General features: G+C 44.8%; 1 protein-coding gene across 1 annotated transcript in view; it reads left to right on the top strand.

The window, feature by feature from the left end:
- Positions 1–21,887, top strand: part of SERINC5 (serine incorporator 5) — a 44,189-nt gene that overhangs the window by 6,170 nt on the left and 16,132 nt on the right. Inside the window, exons 2-6 of the mRNA XM_075447173.1 lie at positions 9,049–9,216; positions 16,272–16,450; positions 16,737–16,819; positions 19,667–19,760; positions 21,349–21,560. Coding sequence (XP_075303288.1) covers positions 9,049–9,216; positions 16,272–16,450; positions 16,737–16,819; positions 19,667–19,760; positions 21,349–21,560 — 736 coding nt within the window. The remainder of the gene's footprint in view (positions 1–9,048; positions 9,217–16,271; positions 16,451–16,736; positions 16,820–19,666; positions 19,761–21,348; positions 21,561–21,887) is intronic.

Below are 21,887 nucleotides of genomic sequence, written 5' to 3'. Positions count from 1 at the left end.
ACCTGGCATTTATCCAGGCTAAACCAAAACAAGAAGTCAGCAATGGGAAGGTGTGAGCAGGCTCCATTTTGAACCTTCCAATCTGGAAACATGTGTGAAGTTGGCTGTTGTGACACTGATCTAAACTACAATGTCTTCAGCAATGCTTCAAGCAGGTAGATTTTTTTTTTTTTTTTTAATATGATGTGGTGAGAAATAGTTAATGTTTTGAACCAATTTGTTGGCGTTTGTCACTTTGTACAAAGTGTTCATGTCCTCTTGGACTTGGTACTGGAACCACCTTTTAAAGACACAGCGTCCTTGTGGAACAGCTCAGAACTGTCAGTTCATTCAAAAGTGAAGCAGCTGTTCCAGCTACATGCTCTTAAGTCAATGCATGCAGAAATTTCATTTTAACTGCTGCTTCACTCCGATGGTACATGGACTTAAGCAGTTGCTGCGCTGCACTTGGTTCTTTGTCCCTCACGATGCACCACATTGCATCTGTGTGTGCTATTCTGCCTCTAGAGTGCTGGTCTTGAACATCAGAGCTCACCTGGAGAAAATCTGCTCACTGTATGAAGTGATGATGTTATCACAAAGGCCTTAGCATCACTGGCTGAAGCCAGGCATCGCAAAGGCCTTTGTATGATTGGAATAGTGGGAATTTGTTGTTCTTTGCTTAGAAGAAGTTACCTCTAAGTCAAGGGAACTGTCTTTTAAGGAGATAAGAATACCCTGAGAAGAATGCTTGTTAACGCTTTGCTAGTTTTGGCTTGTTCTGGCATAGAAGTAGTGTCTGAAAGTAACCTATCTTTCATTAAAATACACTGTAATACCAAAAGTCACACCCCCTCGGCAAAAGACCCCGGGATCTTTCCTCAACAAACATGTGCGGTATGAAGGTGCTGACCAAGTGTTATGTAAATGGTGTGACCAGCCAGTGGCATAGGACTGCCCCCTGGGCTGAAACTTATTGATAAGAAGTTGAATAAAGATTAATGTCTTTTGTGAATCAGAAGTGCTAGTATTATCCAGCATCTGAACTTGTACAACTTTGTAATAGATCGATATCTCGTCTCAGTGTGTGAGACTGGTCATTGCACACTGGGAACGAACTTGCACTTTTGCGACAACAACGGTCTCAAATTGTCAGACTTTGCCATTGCCTTTCATCTTCCAGTTGCTCTATTAGTAGCTCCTGTGCTGTGAAAGGCAGAGAAGTGCCTGCAGCATGAGCTGGAACAACTTGCAGATGAGAGAATGGTGAAATACGAAATGAAAGGAGAGGACAGTTGAACCTGTCGAGCCATGGAGGTTGCTCTCAGTGAAGATTGTCAAGGGATCAGTGCAAAGGAGCTTCAGGATCAGGTCACTGACGAAAACAGTGGCCTGTTTTCGTCAGTGACCGAAGAGTACATTTTAAATTGCTCCCAAAAGCACACAGGCATGATGGAAGGACTGGTGGAGCGGAAGCTGCTGTGGAAGGTGAAGTGACCCAGATGGCATGGCCCCGGTGCAGAATTATGCCGTTTAAGTACAGCCAGGTAGCTGGTTGCCCGCGCAGAGTGTGCATGGGGGACAGGCAGCGTGGGATGCTGCGGGGCAGAGTCTCGCCCCCTCTTTGGCTGTGTGCCGGGGAGGGGAGTGAGGTGACGCAGTTTGGGCTGCCGTTGGCAGTTGGGCTGATGGTGCTGCCGTGATTTTGTAGGAGAGACTGGGGAAACTTTAGGGTGTGCAGCAAAAAAGCCCAAACAACTTAGGGGCTGGGAGGAAAAGTCTTAAAGCATTCAAATGAGACTGAGGGCAAATGGTTTTGGGTTCATTCTTTGACAAGCAGGGCGAAAAGACCAGGTAGTTAAAAGGCTTTCTAAGCTAGTGAAGAAAGCCTCACCAAGTACTAGTGCCTGGGAAGTGTAGCAGAGAAGTTAAAAGGTGGTGATGGGGGTGTTTTCTGGTTTTACTGACAGATTAAGTAACCAGACTGACAGACAGTCCACCTCATGCTGCCGTCAAATCCAGATGGTCTGTGCTAATAGAAATAACTATACTACAGGGGAGTTGGGTGATGTGATATACTGCGAGGCTCAGGTCAGACTAAACAATTGTCTTGATTTTTCTAAAATCATCAGAAGAGCAGTTCGGCAGTCTTTGATTTAGACATTTTCCAGTGCCATTGTTTTCTAGTCCTGAGCTGAGTCACCACTTGGCAATGTTTGAGAATGGAGATGGAAGCGAATCATCCTCAGTTCAGTTTAACTTCAGCTTTGCCAGCGCCTGGCAGTGGCTTGGCCGTGTTCTGGCTCTTGGCATATCTGCCCTAGACGCTGCTTTCTCACCTAGGTTTTGAGCTGCTCAATGCTGTGTGGCAGTTCTGCCCCATGGTGCAGGGCACAAGCCCTTGGCTTTGAAAGCTCAGCTCGGGGCAGGAGAGCCTCCCTGGAATGCAGTGTTCATGCAGCGTCTAGGCCGGCGTGACTTTTCTCTGAAGTCGGTTTTCATTTTGCACAGTTTGCAGTGTGAGGTGTGCTCCCAAAAATAGGTCGGCAGTTGATTAACTGGTATGCTGGTGACAAAACCTCTTAGCTTAAGCTGCATGGTGAGCCTGAATATTAAAGAAGCAGCACTGGAAAACCAGTTAAGTCAGACAAAGGATGAAATAAAGCCTCTAAAGTGAATTTAGTTACTTCAGAGGGGCAAACCGCAGTGTAATCAAGCGACCGGTTGAAGAAACCTTTGCAAAATGTGTATGCATAACAGCAGGGGTTTCAGTAACACTTTGAGCCCAGCTCCTAAGGCTTGGGACACCTGGCATCCGACATCTCTTGTTTTCATGAACCAGTGCACTAGCAAAACGTCTGGCTTGCTAGGCGCTCTTCCCTGAAATGGAAAGTCTAAGGGCAGGTGCGTAGCCGCCTCAGGACGTTGTTCGTGCAGGGCTGGCTGCTTTGCTCTTCCAGCTTGCTTAGATGCTGCGTGTAGCTGCGAGAGCAGATGTTTGGGTGTTTTTCATAGACGTTGCTGTTAACAGCTCAGTGACCGCATTACCTGCAAATCTTACAGCCCAGATAACGCTGGTAGTCAAGTAATCAAGTAACGCATGAAAAACTAAGCTGTTGTAGGCCTCCGTGAAAAGAACCTTCAGCAAGGCACATTCCTGTGCTCGGAGGACAGGCCGGAAGGCATGCGGTCTCCCCGGCCGCTCGGGCTGAGCAGTCGGTTAGGAGGGAAGAGATAAAACGCTGATAAGTCTTCATTTCATTTAAGTGTGCACTTTTTTTTTTTCCCAATGCGCTCTTCTTCACTTTGATTTTTACCGTTTCTGCTGAAGTCTCCCAAAAGGAAGAATGCTTTGTTGTGATAAGCTTTATACTTCCCTATGTTTTGTATAATTTAAAAATACCATAGGCTGTTTTGGGCAACGATCCTGAAACTCCTCACTTTGTTTTAATGGCTACACAAAATACTTTCAAAGACCTTTGAGATTTTTTTGGAAACGTCTGTGGAAAATACCTTCTAAAAATGTTGCTCTCTCTGCAAAAGCAGTAGGCAGGACATGTTCACTTTACTTCTCAGTCTTGTATGTAAATAGCGCTGTGTGTGCTTAACATTACTGTCATACCTCATTCCACTGATTTATCAGATTGGATCACAGCTTGCAAAAATCAAGGCTTGCATGTGTGGCAGATGTTAAGTGTGTTAAGTGTAATATGTTAAGTGTGTTAAGTGTAAGATGTTGGTGGAGTATTCATTGCAGGGAGATGAGAGCTTGTGCTCAAGTTGGTAAGCCTGCTTTTACCCTGTTGTGTTAACCTGTCTAACTCTTGTTAACCACAGGTCCTCCCCAGGCTGGCTGGGATAAGATGGGAGTGTGCAGCTGTGTCCAGGCCTACCTGTACCTGGAAAGGTGGTTTGCACGGACTAGGGCTGTTACATAGTCTGCTTGCTTCTGCTCCTCACTGTGTGGGTGTAAAAATCACTGTTCCTCTGCACTGTCAGGAGCTTGCTGCACTCAAATCAAGGTGGTGTCAAATAAGGTGGTAGGAAAATGCCACTGAAACATCTGTCCAGAGCAGGGTCAAAGCACACGAGACTGCTGCGAGGCATTTACCTCTGCTCTTCCTTCCTGCCCTTGCACTGTGCCCTCGCTTGCCGTGGTAAAACCGTTTCTGTCATTGCGTAATAAATCAGCAGCTGAGAAGGATTGATATGTCATGTTTCTTCCTTGTTTTTTTGTTTTGTTTTGTTTTTAGCCAGTAAGTTACTTGCTTGGTCACCGGCAGCAGCAGAAACAGCTGTCATCAGGGCTGCTGAGGTGCTGGTGCCAGGGTGGGAGTGAGTGAGTGAGTGGCCGGCAGAGGAGAAAGGCTGGTAGGAGCCAGCAGCTGTTTAGCCAGCCTGGCTGCCAGAAGAAATGTCTGTGAAACTGTGCCTGGGGTATTTTTGAACAGAAAAATTTCCCTCGTGGCTTTCCACAGATGCCGTTGTGAAACCAGTCATATCAGCCACTCGGATCGTGTTGCAGTCTGTTTTCAAGTACACTAGGTTTTCAAGTTTCGGGGTCTTGGGCAAGCTGGCACTGCACCCTCCTTGAGCTCCAAACAAGTAGCACTGAGCAAAGTGGGTGGCCGGTCTGTGTTGTGGAGGCCCCGCGTCCCAGTGGGTTAGCATGAGGGGGCCGGCTGGTTGTAAGCATTTGTGGAAAGCGTAAATATTTGGGCAGTGCTTGTAATTATTTTCAAACGTTGGTGTTCACCTGCTGAGGAGACATAAAGCTAGACAGGGAGCTGTGGCGGCTGTGCTCACTGCCTGACTTGTGGGAGCCTTTGGATGAGAAAGACTTGAAGCCAGAACCTGCTGGAGAGTGACAAGCTCCTGCCAGAGCAGCCTGGCCTTCGGATGCCATTGCGCTGGGCCGTTGGAGACCCTGGACTTGGAAGGGTTGTTGCATTAAGGACCTTTGTATAGTCAGAAAAGAAGGACCTTGTTAGAGTTAGGAATGTGCTTTGAAACTTTGAATCTCTAGGCAGTCAAAATGATTAACGAAAGTACCCTCTGAATCAGGGACCTGACCTTGGACGTCCTGAGAAACATGCATGTTAGTGCTTAGTTTTTAGCGAAGAGGCAATGCCCAACAGTAACCCGTCTTTGTTATAATACAAGATAACACTAAAAATTACACCCCCTAGAAGAGAGACCTCGTCCCACCTAAGGGCCCTTCCTCACTGAGTATGGGCAGTGTTAAAATGCTGACTAAGTGTTATGCAAATAGTGTAACCCACTGGCTGCATGGGGCTGCCCCGCGGGCTGGAATTTACGGATAAAGAGTTGAATACAGACGGATGCCTTTTCTGAATCAGGTACGCTAGTTTTACCTAACATCCAAACTTGCGCAGCTCTGTAGTAACTCAGTGTCTCATCTCAGTGTGTGAGAATGGTCACTGCGCACCAGAAACAAACGCGTGTTTTTGCGACAACAGGATCGCAGGGCTTTGAAGGAGCTCAGTGGGAACAGACCAGGATTTTCACAGCCTGCCTGCTGGCAGCGGTCACAGACCATGGGATGTCTGGGTGGTCTCTGTCCTGAAAACCACACTGTGCCTTCGTTCTGCAGAACCCATCCTGTGGAAGACCTTTTGTGCAATGATAAGCTAAATGTGTAGAAGATTTGTGATGTTACTTGCCTTTTTTCACAGCCAGGTTTTTTAACATGGGAAGAATTTGTTACCGGCTCACGCTTCTGCACTGGTGGGTCCTGAGCCCCTGGGCAGACCCTCGCTGCAGTCGAAAGGCAGAGGCGAGGCGAGATGGGCCATGCCCACAGGAAAGCGTGCGGCATCAGAGGGACTGCGCCACGGAGCTGCGCTTTGACCGGAGCCTTTTAACAGAGAACTCATTTATGTGGACTTTGAAGTCTGTCACCCAAAGATAACATCTTTGAAACCTCTCGGGTCAGTAGGTTGCAGCCAGCATCTTGATTTTTGGGACAGAGACTGTCTTCATTTATTTTTGAATAACACCTAATTCATCGTGGCCCACTCTGGAATGTAGTTAGTCATAACCCAGAAATCCCCAAACCACCAAACTGGGCACTGTGGCTGAATAACCTAACCAACTTTCTATGGTTTCCATGGCCATTCAGAGTGCTTAAAGGAGTGCATCTGAAAAAAGATGGAGGCACTGATTTTTAGGGTACATGGTCAGTATTAGAAACTATCATTAAAGTCTCTTTTAACTTGGAGTGGAACAATGCATAAATGAGCTATATATTCTATTTAAGTATTTGTTGCTTTAAATAGCAGCTCCAGGGACCCAGGACTGGAATAGCAGACATGTTGCTGGACGTAGATGAGGTTTCACTGGCAGAGCCGTCTAGCACCTGGCTTAGGAAAATGTTGTTCCCCTTACAAATGGCAAAGCTGCGTACTTTTTTACTTCTGCACTATAATTTTTAACGTTATGGTGAGAATGGCCAGCAGTTGAAGTTCATCGCGGATACTTTGGATCTGGCTGATACAGATCAAAAGGGCCTTTGGTCTTAATCTTTTTTTTTTTTTTTTTTTTCCATATTTCTGAAGTGGATGGATTGTACTTCAGTTGTATGTTTTTGTTTTGTCATGTTATTTTTGCATTTGTTTGTTGAATTGGTAACTTGCCATAGCTTCCTTATTTCTCAGACTAGTATTGATGCTTCAAAAGTTAATTTAATTTCAATACATATAAAAAATAAAATTGCCATTCAGCCACCACTGCCTTCTATTTTGAAAGCTTACTTGCATGATGTGGTTATGCACGTAGTATTTTTAATTTCCAGCTTTGGTGCCAACGTGAGCCCATTCTGTTTATTCCCCACAGTTGGAGCTTTGTGTGTTTTGGGGAGGATTTCTGTTCTGCAGCAGCAGCAGTTTTAGCAGCTGCATGCTTTGAGGCCCCCATCTCTTCTGACGTGAGATCAGCAGTGAACCGAGAAGAGGGCAGCATGGGAGCCGGGTTGCACTGTCCCCATTTTATGTCTTCTGCAAACTGAAGAGCTGTTGTGGAGTGAGGCAGGGCCCCATCCGCAACTCCCTTCCCGTGGGGCTGGAGGCAGGAAGCCTGACCTTGGGTGTTGCAGCAGATAGTCAGGGCAAGGAAACGATAAGATGGGAGTCTTTTCAAGACACTTCTTCAAAATGATTTGGGGCTCTTTGATCAACCAGTCTGGTTGTGAGACTCTGACAGAGTTGTATCAGATACACGTATCTGCATACGTGAAACCCCCTTCCACGCGTCGGATGCCCATTGATGCTGGAACAGGAACTGTCCTGGGGGGAAAATAGCATGGGGTGGTTTGGCGCCTGAAGGCACGTACAAGCCAGTGAAGTTTGCCTGGATGATTCAAGCGGGGCAGTTGCGCATTTTGAATCCCTGGGCAAGGGCTAAGAAAAGCCATCCAGCTTGTACAACTGCTTCCTAGAAAGCAGGGGGGACCTTTGAACATCCTTGCAGCCCCTCCGAGGGCTGAGGAAGCACCGGGAAAAAGTGGCCTTGGTGTGCCTGAGCCCCCAGCACCCTGTGCTGCACACTAGCCACAGCCAGCCCCTTGAAAATGGGAGTGCCAAGGGTTGCTCTGGGTCGGCAGCAGTGAGACGTGGAAGAGGGGTTCCCTGCTCCTGACCGCCTGCTGATGTCCAGAAATCCCTCCTGTGGTCGCGGCGGCTGGGTTAGGCACAGGAGCCAGATGGAGCTACTGTCTACTGCAAGCGTGGGCCTGGCCAAGGACAGTGCTGCCTTATGTATAAAAATAAGGCTTTTTTTTTTTTAATATATATAACTTTTCTAAAAGTAGAAGGCGGGAAAGGTGGGTGCAGCTTCTTTGAAGGTTAGTGGTATTGTTGACGGCAAGGAAATTATGAGCATCAAGCTAGATCCCTTTCAGGATTTATTCGGTACTTTTTTCTCTGTTGAGTAAGGCAATGACATGCTTTTTTGCTATACTTCCTGGTTTTTCTCTTGGTGGACCCTCAGTTGCAGGTAGAAAAGAGCTAAAATACACAAGGAATTCTATCTGTAATGATGTTTAAATGTTGAAGACAGTATCAGCTAAAGTGTAGTCTGATCTTCCTTGCAGCTGTCAATTTTTTTCCTTGCCATCTTGCATGTGGAGTCACCACTTTCACCTTTGCAAAGTGTCTGAATGACAGTGAAGTTGTGGTGGTTCTCTGGCTTTCTTCAGTACAAGATGGTGCCATTGTATTTTGGGCCCTTCAAGCTCTGCTATCTTTTGCTTTGTTTGCAGTAAACCAAGTATTTCCAGATTCTTTCTCCACTGCCCAAAATATTTGGAACTGTTAATGTAGTTTTTTATTTGTTGGTTTGAGTTTGTTTAGGGTTTTTTGTAGCTGTTGTCTGTTTATAAAGCCTTAAAAACATCTATCCCAGAGTGGCTTAAACAGCTTTCCCTCCCCGCTTTAATTTGCTCACAGTCTTTAGTAGCGTAAACATTCTGTAGCAAAGAAAAAAAAAAAAAGTTTTTTGTCTGTGTGTGTACCAGAAAGGGCACCTTAAACAGGGCAGTATGGTTCAGGTGAGTTGAAATGGGTCTGTACAGCTTGTTTTGAAACAAAACCTCCAGCTTGTCATAGAAACAAAATGATTTTGTCTGTATGTTAAAAGCAAACAGTTTTGGAGTCTGTGCCCTTCTTGTGCAGATTTGCTTTTTCACTATGGAGGGGGGAGTGTATTGCAAGAAATAGAGCCTTACCATTGCCATACCTGTTCTGCTGGGTGAAACATGTCAGGACCACGAGCCGCACAGAGATAGTGAAGAGCGGGATTAAGGAATTGGGAGCGGTTCCTCCTGCTCATCCTTAGTGGGTGGGAAAGCTAGAAACCGATGTGCTTTAAACTTAGTGACTGTTGATAAACAAGACAGTCTACTTCCACTTAAAAACTGTTCAGCTGGGAGGAGAGAACTTAAGAAATTCTGGAGTTTTACAGGAAGTGTGTCGCAGCTTCCCTACCTGACTTTTGCAATAGAAACCTAAAGGCGGTGGTGGAATGACTTGTGTTTTTTGTCTTACTTTCCAGTTGGCCTGCTGCTGTGGTACTGCCGCTTGTTCCTTGTGCTGCAAATGCTGCCCCAAGATAAAACAGTCAACCAGCACCCGCTTCATGTATGCGCTTTACTTCATCCTGGTGACTATCATCTGTTGTGTCATGATGTCAACAACAGTAGCTAATGAAATGAAAACGCACGTAAGTAAAAGAGAGGAATCCACTGCTGCTCCTGGAAGGAAATGGGGCTCCTTCCACAGCTCTTCATGTATAGGGGCACTCCCTCAGAAAAGGCGGTCAGTTCCCTCCACCCATTCACTTCCAAACCCAGGCGGGATGATTTTCCATGCTCAGCCTCTTCCTGTCAGTTACTCACCCGTCGAGTGTGTTTCACAACAGGAAGAGCCGAGGATTGCAGGACCAGCACCCTTCCTCCATTTGTGTTGTGCTGAAACCTGCTCCAGTGAACCCGTCCCAGGTCTGCGGTGCGGGTAGCGTCACTGGAGGCTGTTAGGGAACATGTTATAGTAGCACAAATTGGTTCAGTCTCAGAGACCGAGTTTGTCTCTGGCAACTTGCTTAGTAGCAGAAGCAGCAAATTAGAAAATAACTCTTCAAATAATGTGTTTATAATTTTAATTCTGTGTTCTTAGGGCTGTGTGACAGATTACTGCAATGTACAATGCTGCAGATCCTTTACAGGGGGTTTTCTTCAGCGTGCTTTGAGTCATCATGTTCACATGGCCTCTAACCACAGCAAATACTGTTCGTCTCTAATTGTCTTTTTAATTAAAAAGCTTCAAAAGCATGAAAGGGGCTGTGGCTAAAACTATATTTTTAAAACTCAGGTTTCTTTTGGAGTCTTAAAATAACTTTCCTGAGCTAAATGCTCACCAGTCTGCTTGTGGTCACACACTAGACCTGTTGTACCACATCTTTGGTTTGGTTTCTTAAGCCACCCAAGTTGCTCTTGGTAGCACAGATCCTCTCTCTCGCCCTCTACAAACGATGAGAAGTCTGTTTTTAAGTAGAGGGAGCAATGGCTGGATTGCTTAATTCTTAAAAATTAAGTTTCTGCACCAAACTTGGCATTGGGCCTGCTTCAAGGTTGTGAGTGTGCTTGCCCTGGAGGTTCAGAAGGCTTCCTTTGCTGCAGGCATCTAGCTGTTCTGTGGCACCCTCCCAAGAGGGAGTGCACAGTTAGGGCTGTTTCCTTGTTTAATCAGTTGCTGGCTGAGTTGATTCCTTGCTTACCTTCTGCGCTTGACATTCAGTTGTCTCTGAAACTCTCCACAGCAGCCCAGATCCAGACGCCAGTGGTAGCACCCTGTGCCTGCAACGCAGATGAACCAGCGGGCTTATGGTGGGGCTGGTTTGAAGGTTTCTGTGATCTGCTGCCAGTGACCGACCTTTCTTCCCATTGTAGCCTCTGTAGGTTCTGTCCGAATTTTCTTTCGTTTAATGGTACTTTACTTGAGTTGCTCTAGTGCCACCTTCTTACCCTGGCCACCAGAAGTTGCTGACCGCCCTGTAAGAGCACTCAGCACAGACATGACGCTTGCCTGTGAACTGTGACTTAAAAAATGTTCAACACGTGTGTGCTGATATTTTTGCCAGGAGTTACTTTGACATGCTAGATGCTTAGCTTGGCAGTAAAGTGAATAACCCAAGGAACTCAAGTGTGTGGGAGACAAATTACGTGCTCACATCCAAATGTCATAAAGTAGTTTTCCATCAGTAGTGTGGTTTTAATGCAGCTTGTATCCCAAACAAAAAATACTCGCTCTTTATCCAACAGAAAAGTGATTCAAGAAGCCTTCAACAACGTGCTTTTCAGTATTGCCAAATTTCTTTTGCAGTTCATAGTCTTGAAAGCTTAGTGTGGGAAGAAATGGCACAAAGAGTAGCTGTTAGTGTGAAGTGGTAAGATAATCACCCTCTTAATTTAGAGCATTTGATGTCTTTGAATGGGAAATGGACCATCTGAAAGTAGGCTTTCTTTATCTACTCTCTAATTTAATAATTATGTTCAAGGCTGTTAAAAGTTCAAAGACTCCTGAAGCTAATTCAGCCAGCTGTAATAGAGTGTACCTTGAAAATATTTATTCAGACTAACCAGTCTCAGCTTCCCAATGATGAAATGTGTTTTGAAAGTGGTGGGCACTTACTGGTTCCTTCTCTTTTGGCTGGATTGTGGAACACTCCTGGCTCCTGAAGCCAGACTGTCAGCAAACACTTTGCATGATACTTCTGGGACCTCACCCTCTCTTTGTTGAGAGGAGAGAGAACTTTAATTACTTTTAATTAGAATGTTTTAATTTTTGTATTAAAATAAAACAATAAAATTTAAAATTCTAGTGCAGTCCTTTATGGAGCCATAACCTTGACAGGGAATTGTGTGTGTGCTTTATCAGTTTAGAGATCACATACTCGTGCTGATGTTACGTGAGAGGAATCTCTCCCGTGTCAGTGAGGAGTTTTTTCGGTTGATTGGCTATAAATTCCCAAGTCTAAAGTAGTTTTAAAAGTATTTGTTGTAGCACTTGGTCCCTGGCATTATTTTGAGAGGAAGCAAGAGCAAATGTATGTCTCTTATGGACACCTTAAACAGAGACTTTTAAAAATGTTTAGGACAGTTTCTCAGTTCCTGAGGTGCCAGATTCTGCAGGTGCCAGCCCAGAGCTGGGGACCTGCTCTGTGCCCTGCAACATGGCTGGAAAAATGAGGCACTGTCCCAGGGAGCTCAACTTCCACATCCCCGCCAAAGTTGGCAGGTAGACAAAACTGTGTGTCAGTGGGATGACATGGTACCTGTGTCATGTTTGGTTGTGATTTCAAAACCTTGGTTCCTAATCTAACCAGCAGCATTTTGAAGACATCGTATTTTGTGGTGAGCCTTAAGAACTGAACAGTGTCTACTGGAGGGGGAATTTTTTCTCTGTTCTCACTCTTTTTCCCCATCTCCTGAGCTGTTCCTGTGTCCATGGGACACCGAGGGAGAGAGGCTCAGAGGGTTAAATAACAGAAAATGTGAAAAGAAACAAAGACATTTGTGTTAGATCTCTGGGGAAGAAGCAACAGGCAGTGGAGGGGTAAGGAAACAGTGGATGGCGTTGACCGGGAAAATGTTTTGAACAGTAGCGTGTAGAATAGATTTCAGAGCAGCGAGGCTGTGTATCAAGGGAGAAGATGGAGCAGAGCTTCACTCACGACATGAGAGCCTCAGTGATGGCGACAGAAGGACAGAAAAGACCAATATGGAGCTACACAAAATGGTTTAGAGACTTGACCGTTCTAAAATGAAGCAAAGCAGGACCCAACTTGAAGTGCTTCTATGCCTTGATCCATATATTTATTTTTTTTACCAGTTACTCTGTTTTTTTGTAAAACAGGTACAGCTTTACCTGCAAAAGTTCTGTTGAAGGTAAACCTTGCATTTCACAGGCTTTAAAAGGATAATTGAGAGAAGAAAAGGGAGAGAATTGTTTTGGTCTGTCGAAATAGTGTTTTGATTTTTTTTTTATTAAATTTTTGATGTTAAAGCTATTCCAAAACTAGTGGTTTAACTCTGCAAATATCCATGTCCTACTTAAATCATGACAAGAAAAATAAGAAAGACGTTTTCAGGAAAACAAACACCAGTAAAAACCAATTCAGTTGTGTTGAAGCGTTTCAGTTCTAGATGGTTACATGTGCTGGCAGAGTATGCTTTCAGGCTTATTTCCCCAGCCAGGTTTATGTCTTGGCCCTTAACTCCAATATAGTATGTTAAAACCCAAATTTTCTACCAAAAATTAGTTTTTTAAGTGCAAAGGCCCGTTGCCTATTTTTGATAAGAATTTAGTCATAGATGCAAGATGGCATGTGTTTTGGTCCTGTTGTTTTTTTGTTTTTCTGTTCCATTGCTCATCTGCTAAAGACAGATGCTTTTACCTGTTTTTTTTGCTCATCTGCCCACCTACACAGATTTTCTTTCATTCTTCCTCCAGTTCCGTAACAAAGTTCGTCTGCCACGTTCTGCCACTGTCAGATGAGGACATGCAGATGAAAGCAGTCTCCTTCGGGCTCTGCAGGCCCATTTCCACACACTGCTTCCTTCCTGTTCCCCCTCTGATGCTATTTCCCATGCTCGTGCATTCAGATGTTTGGGTGCAGACAGACCTAAGCTCAGAGGTGGCCAAGCCCCAGCCAGCTGGGGCCTGGATGCAGCATGGGCACGCTGACTTGCTTCTTGTAACTGCTTTTATTTTGGGCGCCAGCGGCTCGCAGTGAGAGGAAAGTGAGTTCAGGGCAGTCCATCTCTGTTTCTGTTGCCATCGTCTCAAAGGGTTGCACTGTGTTTGGGAAATTACCAACTTTGCTGTGATAACATCATTGCTAGCGCAGCAACTGAGGCATTTATGTTGTCTGCGTGGATACTGAGTTTCTGCATCAAGAATGTTTTGTCCCCTACTTGGAGGCCGAAGAACTTCGCTTACGTTGCTTTTAAAGGTATAAAAGTAGATATTTCACTGTATCAAACCTGTCAAATAACTAATCCCCAGCTTTTAACTGCTGGCATAACTACCCAGCAAATGGAACGTCCGGTAAATCATATAGGCTGGGCAGGCTGCTCAGCAGCTGAACAAGTTTCAGAGATACAGAATGAAAAGAAAAAAAGATTTAGTCTTTTTTTAACTTTCTGTGAAGAAGTCACAGAAACCTTGATAAATTGTTCCCAGCCGTAGACCATCCTCTCACGAAAACATGCCCTTTTCATTATATCAGTCCTTTTGTCCCCAGCATTGTGCTTGTGTTTATTTTCTGCTGGGGTCCCCAAGAGTTTGGTTTTATTCTTGTTTTGTTCCTTCAGGAGCATGGGTCTCCAGAAAAGGCATTAAACCCACAGGGCTATGTTACTGCATAGTGTTGTGCATACTACATGACAGCTGAGCTCTTTGTTGCATGTGTAGGCACAAACTGAGCTATTGTTCTTGTGAATCCATCCATTTCTCGCAGCCGGATCTGTAAGGAAATTAGTGGTAAATTGAGAAAAGAGCATACAGGGTCAAAAATCCCATCAAGATCTCGGTAGAAACCTGTGCAATTAAAGAAGATGCTCATTTACTATTACCCAAAGATCTGTTTTTAATTAGCTAGTCGATTAATCAAGTTCCGTAGTATGTTTTTGTTTTGTTCTAGAAGTCTCATAAGCAAAATGCTGCTTGGTACCAAGTATAGATATTACAGAAAACCATCTCCTTGGTCACTACCATCATGTATATCAAACAAATACCTGATTTTCTCAGAAATATTGTTAGATCAGTGTTATGGATCTTTTTAATCTCTACCAACTGAAGGTTATTATAAGCAAGGAAGTGGAAAGCATTAATTGGTAGTCCAGTTGCTTTCCCTGGCATTGCTGTGGTCCCTTGTCCTGTCTTGGCATCACCGTGGGATTGATAGGTCTCTCTAATTATTCCAGTCAATCCATTTGCTTGCTTTGAATGCTGTCACATTTGCCCAGCCTGACATTTTATTGCCTTTCAAGACCTGGGAAAGGCATCGTTGGTGCTCTAGGCAGTGTCTCGGGAGCTCTCTAAAAACTCTTGAATGCAAGTTAGCCACAACTACTCGTTTACTGGTCAGCATCTTATGCTGTGTCTGCTCATCTCTAGTTCTGAAGGAGCATCTCAGAGTGGCCCAGCTTGAATCCATTCTCATAGCACCATGCAGCTGTGCTAAGACCAGCTTTTCATCTCCTCGGCTGGTTCTAGCCCACGTAGGATCAGCTCAGTACCATAGTTAGGCTTGCTACCCTTAGCACAGCAACTCAGTGTTGCTGTGAGCCACTAAAATATTTGCTCTTTTTTGTGAACTGCTGTGAGGGTTGTTGAGCTCCTGACTGGTTTGGGTTGCTGGCACAGGATGGGAAGTTGCATACTCTGCTGAGGGAAGCAGGCTTTCAGAGCCTGATGGCTGGAAGCCGGCAGTTTGTGTGTTTATCCCTTATTTCCTGCACCTTGGATGGCTTTCTACCCAGCTGGGAACATTGCCTGATTGCTTGCTCTCGAGTCCCGTTTGTTCTTTCCTTGTCCTGGTTTTGTGTGCTGACCTCCCTGCTGAAGAAAGGAGAGACTTTTATCTTTGCTAATTTCTTGGAAGTGTTCAAGGATGGTGTTGCCCACAATCTTTGCATGTTTTTCCTAAGCAAAATCTGGCCTAGCTGAATGCGCTCTGAAGTCTGATTCCCATTTTCTTTGCCTGAGTTGTTTATTTGTGCACGTTTTGTCCTGGCACACGTTGTCTTCCCTCTCCTCCAGTTACCTGTACAGGTAGCAAGGATCAGCTCCGGAGGGCTTGGTGTGTTGCTAGACTGGTCTCACCAGCCTCAGCTGAGGGCTCTGAGTGTACAGAGAGACCCTTCTTTCTTTGAAACGAGCAGTGGTTTTATAATTAAATGTCTGTGTTTCTGCACGGCTGAATAGCTCCCTGGCTGTGAGGGAAAGTCTGCACAGAGGCATCCCACAGGAGTGGGTCCTGGCCACGTAGACCTGCTTTTTCTGAGCACCCAGCATCGTATTTGCCTGGTGAAACTGAAGCCAAAATGTGCAGCTGTTTGCTTTCCCCTTGCAGTGAGAGCAAGGCCTCAAAGGCAAATATTTAATGAGTCAAGAGAAAGGTGGATTTTTCCTGCCTGTCGGTTAATTTAAAAAAAAAATCAGGGCAAGTGGCACAACTCCCTTTCAGCAGCTGTGATGGAGGGGAGGGAGCTTGCTGCCACTGTGCTGCTTGGGCAGCTTTGGTCTGCGTTTCCACCAAGGGCAGCAGGAGCCAGAGCTTCATGCCCTGCAGCCCCATTCACACCCCTTCATCTGGTAAAACTGCCGGCATGGCTCGTGTAAGCTGGATTACTGCAGCCATCAAAGTCCTTTGCTGTAAAGCAAGGGAAGAAGGGAGAGGGTCTCCGAGGTGAGGGGATAAGCAGTGAGGGGCAGGGGTGGCTTAAGCCATCAGAGCTGAAGGACGGGTAGGGGGACTTGTACCCCAAAGCGTCTGGAAGGAGTTGGGAGTGGAGGCTCTGTAAAACTCCAGTTGCTTGTGTTTCACATTTCTTTATGTCCCTTGAACCCTAAAATCCAGGCTGAGGGGTATCAGGAGTGAAAGGTGTTAAATGAAGCCAGTGAAAACTTGATGGTGCATAGATGTAGACATGCTTACTTATGAGGAGCCCTGTGTCCTATCTAATGGTTTATAATGTGTTGTGATTTTTTCAGATTCCCTTCTACAAGCAGATGTGCAAGGGTATTCAGGCAGGTGAGATGTGTGAGAAGCTGGTGGGATACTCTGCAGTGTACAAAGTCTGTTTTGGAATGGCCTGTTTCTTCTTTTTATTCTTCTTGTTCACCATCAAAATTAACAGCAGCAAAAGCTGCCGGGCGTACGTACATAATGGGTGAGTATTTGTTCGATTGCTTAATTTCCGTTTCTCTTTACAAGTTTGTGCTGCCTACTTTCCAGAGGGGTGTAGCAGTAGGCAAAAAAACCCAACCAAAACAAAAGCTGATTTTCTGCTTTAGTCAGAAATAATGCAGTCAGGTGAAAACTAAAGTGGCAGTCAGTCATCAAAGGCTGTTTTTTCTCTTTTTGGGCTTTAGAGATTTCTCATGGTACTGGAGTTGAAGACCTCTCATTCCTGTTATAAGCAGATGATTTATTCTTTTTGCTCTCCTCTTGTCCAGATTCTGGCTTGTTAAACTTATACTTCTGGCAGCAATGTGCTCAGGAGCCTTCTTCATTCCTGATCAGGACACTTTCCTCAATGGTACGTCCTTCTTGTTTTGCTATGGTATACACTGCTTTGTGAATGCTTATAAATCTTAAAGGTCCAATTAATGTGAATATTGCCATGTTTCTTCGAGTAAGCCAGTATAGTCCAGGTGCAAAAGGAATATTTGGAGCTGTTTGGGGGCAACTCTGTGTGCACAGAGAACGTGGCTGTGCTGTAAAGAGCATGTCTTTCGCTGACGAAAGAGCAGGCAAAATGGGTAGGTAAAAATGCCACTGCGGTGCTGTCTTGCAGATTTTTGAAGAAGCGGGGAGCTGTAGTGGTGCACAGAAAATTGTTCACTCAAGAATGCATAGCCACGTGTTGGTTTGGGTTGTACAGGTAGCTCTGCCGCAGCAGAGCTGCCGGGGACCGTGCTGAGTGGTGGAGAGGTGCCAACGCTCAGAAGGGCACGGTGACCTCCCGGGCGCTGGTGATTGCTGTCTGGAAACATGCAGTGCCACGGAAGAATATGGGATGTTGTTAGCTTTCAGGCTGGTGGCGTAAATGCAGTAAGGTGAAATTAGACTTCTTGGGGTGTGTTGTGAGTGCTCTGCTGAGGATGCCATGCCTGAAGCATTTCCAGTTTTGGAAGACACCCTGACACTGCACAGGCACGCTGATACTGGCCCAGTGCTTAATTGCCAGCTCTGGGGGGGGATTCTCACAGGCCTAGGAGCAAATATCCCAGTGGTACCAAGGTGAGTTTGTACTCTTCAGTTTGCCAGGTACCTGTAAGCCCTTAAGCTGTTGTGTCTGGGCGGGTGGAAAGGGATGGGGTCAGTAATACAAAGGAGCGGTTGTGTCTGCTGCCTGCTTCCACTAAGGTTTGCTTGGTTGCCTGTGTTTTCAACACTGACCTTCTCTAGCTGGGGTGTTTGGAAGGGGAAGAGAACAGAGTGGGCAGACATACTGTGGGCACAGTGCACTGGGAAACCAAGGTAAAGCCACTTCAAGTAAACCACTGATAGGTGTAATTCAGCTTCTTGCTCTTACTAGCTGTTTGTTTGGTCCGTGTTCGTTTTGATGTCCCAGAAGTGAAGGGCTCCTTATCCCTATCCCTCTCCTGTGCGAAGTCGCGGGACGGCTGTATGTGCTTGTCCTTAGTATCTAATCACTGTTTGGATTAGAAAGAAGTAGTGGTGCAATGTGTTGTACTCATGAGCAAGCAAGCAAGACTGCTTATCATCTTTGCAAGCGACCCTTTCCATGGTGAAAAGTCATCAACAACTGAAGTGTCTGGGGAAAAGGGGAAACAACTTTTTGTGCTGAGTGCTGTTCTCAACAGCAGTCTAACCTGGTGTGGAGATGAAGCATAACAAGCTTGCTTCCCCAGATTAGCTCTTGATTTTTCTCTCTAAAGCTCTGTTCTGCGCATCCTGCTAAACTCCAGTCAGCCCCTGAATTTCAGATTTACGGATGGTTTGGGTATCGTGTAGGTTTGTTTTCTCTTTCCCCTTCCTCCCATCAAGAAACTTACTCTTTTTTCCTTTTTTTTTTTTTTTTTGAGCATTCTCATAGTTTGCTTTTTTTTTCTTAAGGAAAAAAAGTTGTTACCGTGCTTCCCATGCTTAGCAGTTTGTTAATCATGGAGGAGGAGTATTACATACAAGCACCGGTTTGTGTGGGCTGTAGTGTTAAATCCACATTGGCCGTGCTAACCTTATCTATGATGGATCCGTAAAATATCCCTCAGTGTCCTGCCTGTGGCAGAGGGAGATCCTGAGAGATTAGTTTCTCCATAGGTGGTCTGCTTTTTCCTACTGTGCCTCTCCCAAACACACATGCACACCTTATTCCCTGCCTATTTTTATGTACTTTTTACATGCTAGCTTCTTCTGGTTTTTTTGTTTGTTTGAAGAACAGCATGCTTATGAAGTGCATACAATAAGTTTAGCAAAACCAGACAAATGTTATTTTTGCTTGCTTTCAAATAATGAGCTTATGGTACAGTAAATAAAAAAAAAAAATCTTTACATCATCTGCTAAAAGTAACGTGCCCTAACTGTCTGTTCTTCCACTTCACTTATACAAGCTTTTTTCAAAAGGAAAACACAACAGCAGGATATGCCTGAACCTTGCTAATGCACTTTCTTGGTCTTCACTGAAATCAGCTGCACGGCTGGAGTCATTTATAAGCTATGCGCTGCACAGCAGCACAAGCTGTATATGCCACTAAACATTTAAATTGGTATCTGTATTTCCTCAGAGACTTCTGATGCTGCACATAAGAGATCTGTTGTCTGAAGTATCCAAACAGCTACCCAAATACAGTGTATGTAGGTCAATTGTGAAGTAGTGAAATAACCTGTCTTAAAACTAGTCAGTGAATACCAAGTGTTCCCGTTTCTTTGGGAGTGGCTCGGGACAGCATTTGTAAATAGATAAGCCCCACCTATGTTTTTCTGTGGTACTGGAATCTGGAAAGGAAGAAATTGCCCGTTTTACTACTGAGTTCCAGTACCTTGCAATTTCAAGGTTTAGATTCCTGTGAAATGCCTTCACACCACCTCCCTCCCGCCAGTCATAAATAAAGGTTTCAGTATTTTCTGTCTGAATATAGTAACTCATAGTCTCCACAAAAACTATCTAGGTTAGGGAAACTCAGTAAATGTCTTAACAGGCTTATTTTGAAAGTGTAGCAGATTGCAAGCTGAATTCATCAGTGAGCTGATCTGGAGCTAGCTGAGCTGACTTTTCAGCTGAATCTCTCCATCTCCTGCTACATCTGTAGGCTTCAGATATTCAAACCGCGTAACGGCTTCACTGCATACAATAATTGCATTTTATCTCAAGGGAAAGGTGACTGCAGTTTGACCTATTTTCTACCTCTCTGCCTTGCAGCCTGGCGCTACGTAGGAGCAACAGGAGGTTTCCTTTTCATTGCCATTCAGCTCATCCTGCTTGTTGAGTTCGCACACAAGTGGAATAAAAATTGGTATGTGTTGGGCAAGTAGTTATTTGCATAAAATTCTGGTGGACTCCTAAACAATACATTTCTCATAACAAATAATTTAAAAGGGGTATGTATGTAATTTCTGTAAGAAGACACTTTAATGTCGATATTTAGAGCTGGTCATCTTTGCTCCATCTACTTTCTCCTTCACCAGCAGAAATGTTTCCTCCTTAATAACTTTCACTCTGATAATTTGTTCTTGACCTGAATTGCTCGGATTCCAAAAAGTAGTTCTGTGTTGGGATGCAAAAACCTCTTACTTTAAATTGTTTTATATGAAAACGTACCTGCTAAGAATCAGAGTGGTGCAAGAAGGTAGAATTGGATTTACAAAATGTGACAGTGAAACAGTTTGCAGTGATGTAAACTGGTAAATCCTGATTTTTTGGGTCAGCTTAATGCACACAATTTTTTTTCTTGACATGAGAACTGCTGCTTTCTCTTCAGCTTCTGTGCTTTCATCTAAATATGCAAGATTCCATTATCAACCACATATACTCCATTTCAGCATTGACTTGATTTCTGGTTTAAGCATATTTGCTGTTACCTTCCTAGTCTTTAGCCTCTCATCAGTTTAAAATATTTTAATTGTCCTTCCCACGCAGGAACTCCTACCTCCACCTCCACACTTTCTGTCTCTCATTTCTTCCCCTACAAATCTTTGCAGTCCTCTCTTGTTCTAGTTAGCATACTGGCTGCTATGAAAGAGGTTTAACAAACCTTTGGGCTTTATTAGATACCTGTTTTCAGGGAGGAAGAGGTGAGATGTCTTTATATCACAGATATTTTTACTGCTAATTACTGTAGCTGGTTTTCTGTGGATAAAAGATTTCCAGGAGCAACATTTAACTTTAGCACTCTCTCCATTAGATATACTTTTAAATTGAGTCATGGTTCCATAAAACAAAACAATAACAACAAAAAAAAAAACAAATGAACTTTCCACGCAGCAAAAAGACCTTTGTGCCAAAACAACTTTTTTAATTGCTACTCCTAAAAAAACCCAGTGATCTTTGCAAGAGGTGTTTGGAAGGTGATGAGAGGAAAACAAAGTGGACCATGCCTTAGCTGAGGGAGACTGGTGGGATTAGACCCAAATGCAGAGGAGAGGTTTTAAGGGAAAGGGTAGTAAAACTGTCAAGGTGGTGCAAGGGGCAGAAGAGAGGCCATGCCAAGCAGTGTGCCTTTGCTATCCTTGTGTGAAGAGCACTGCGCGCTAGCTGAGCCTGGAGCGCTCCAAGTTCCCGCTGAGGAAATCCCTGAAGTACTGAGTTGCGATGCTCTGATGAGGTTGATCGCAGAGATTGGGAGTTCTAGGAGTCACGCTGGGCTGTAATTACAGAAACAGCTGGGCAAGATAATACAGCAGGTAAACACTAATACTAAGGAATGCTTCCCTCTGTTTCATGGGAGAAGCCTTGCGAGGGCCTGTGTTGGTTTAGTGGTGTACACATGCTTCAGGAAAGGAAGCACTGTCTTTTGTGTTTGAGGATACCAATTATTCCATTATTAGAATTTTATTTTTTTGGAAGGGAAGACAAAGATAAGGTGCTTGTCTCTCTTTCCGCAGGACTGCAGGTGTAGACCACAAGCAGATGTGGAATGGTTTGCTCGCCCTGGTCACTCTTATGTTGTACTCCGTTGCTGTGGCAGCCCTGGTGCTCATGGCTCTCTTCTACACACGCTCAGAGGGCTGCATGTACAACAAGGTCCTGATTGGTGTTAATGGTGGCCTGTGCCTCTTTGTGTCACTGGTGGCCATATCGCCCTGTGTCCAGAATCGTGAGTCCACTGACCTCTTCTCCTCCGGGGTTTCTGGTGCTGCCACAGTTGTGTGCCTGGAAGCATGAGCTGTCTTCTGGGCAGAAAGTTTCATGATAGTTCAGAGCTGGGGATGCTCCTGCCCCTGTCCTTTTGTGTACACTGTGAAGTGCTGTTGTTGGTCATCAGCTGAGCTGCTAAAACTGCAGAGGCATTTTGGGTGTGCCATCGGGCAGTCATACTGTAAAGAAGGCTCATGTGCTGGTGGCTGCTAATGCGTTGTGGAGCTTACATAACTCTTGCAGTGATGAGGTAATTCAGTCAAACTCATTCACTGCTGTTTTACCA

The sequence above is a fragment of the Opisthocomus hoazin genome, chromosome Z (assembly GCF_030867145.1).
Source record: "Opisthocomus hoazin isolate bOpiHoa1 chromosome Z, bOpiHoa1.hap1, whole genome shotgun sequence".
Lineage (NCBI taxonomy): Eukaryota > Metazoa > Chordata > Aves > Opisthocomiformes > Opisthocomidae > Opisthocomus > Opisthocomus hoazin.
This window is presented reverse-complemented; position numbering and strand designations above follow the sequence as displayed.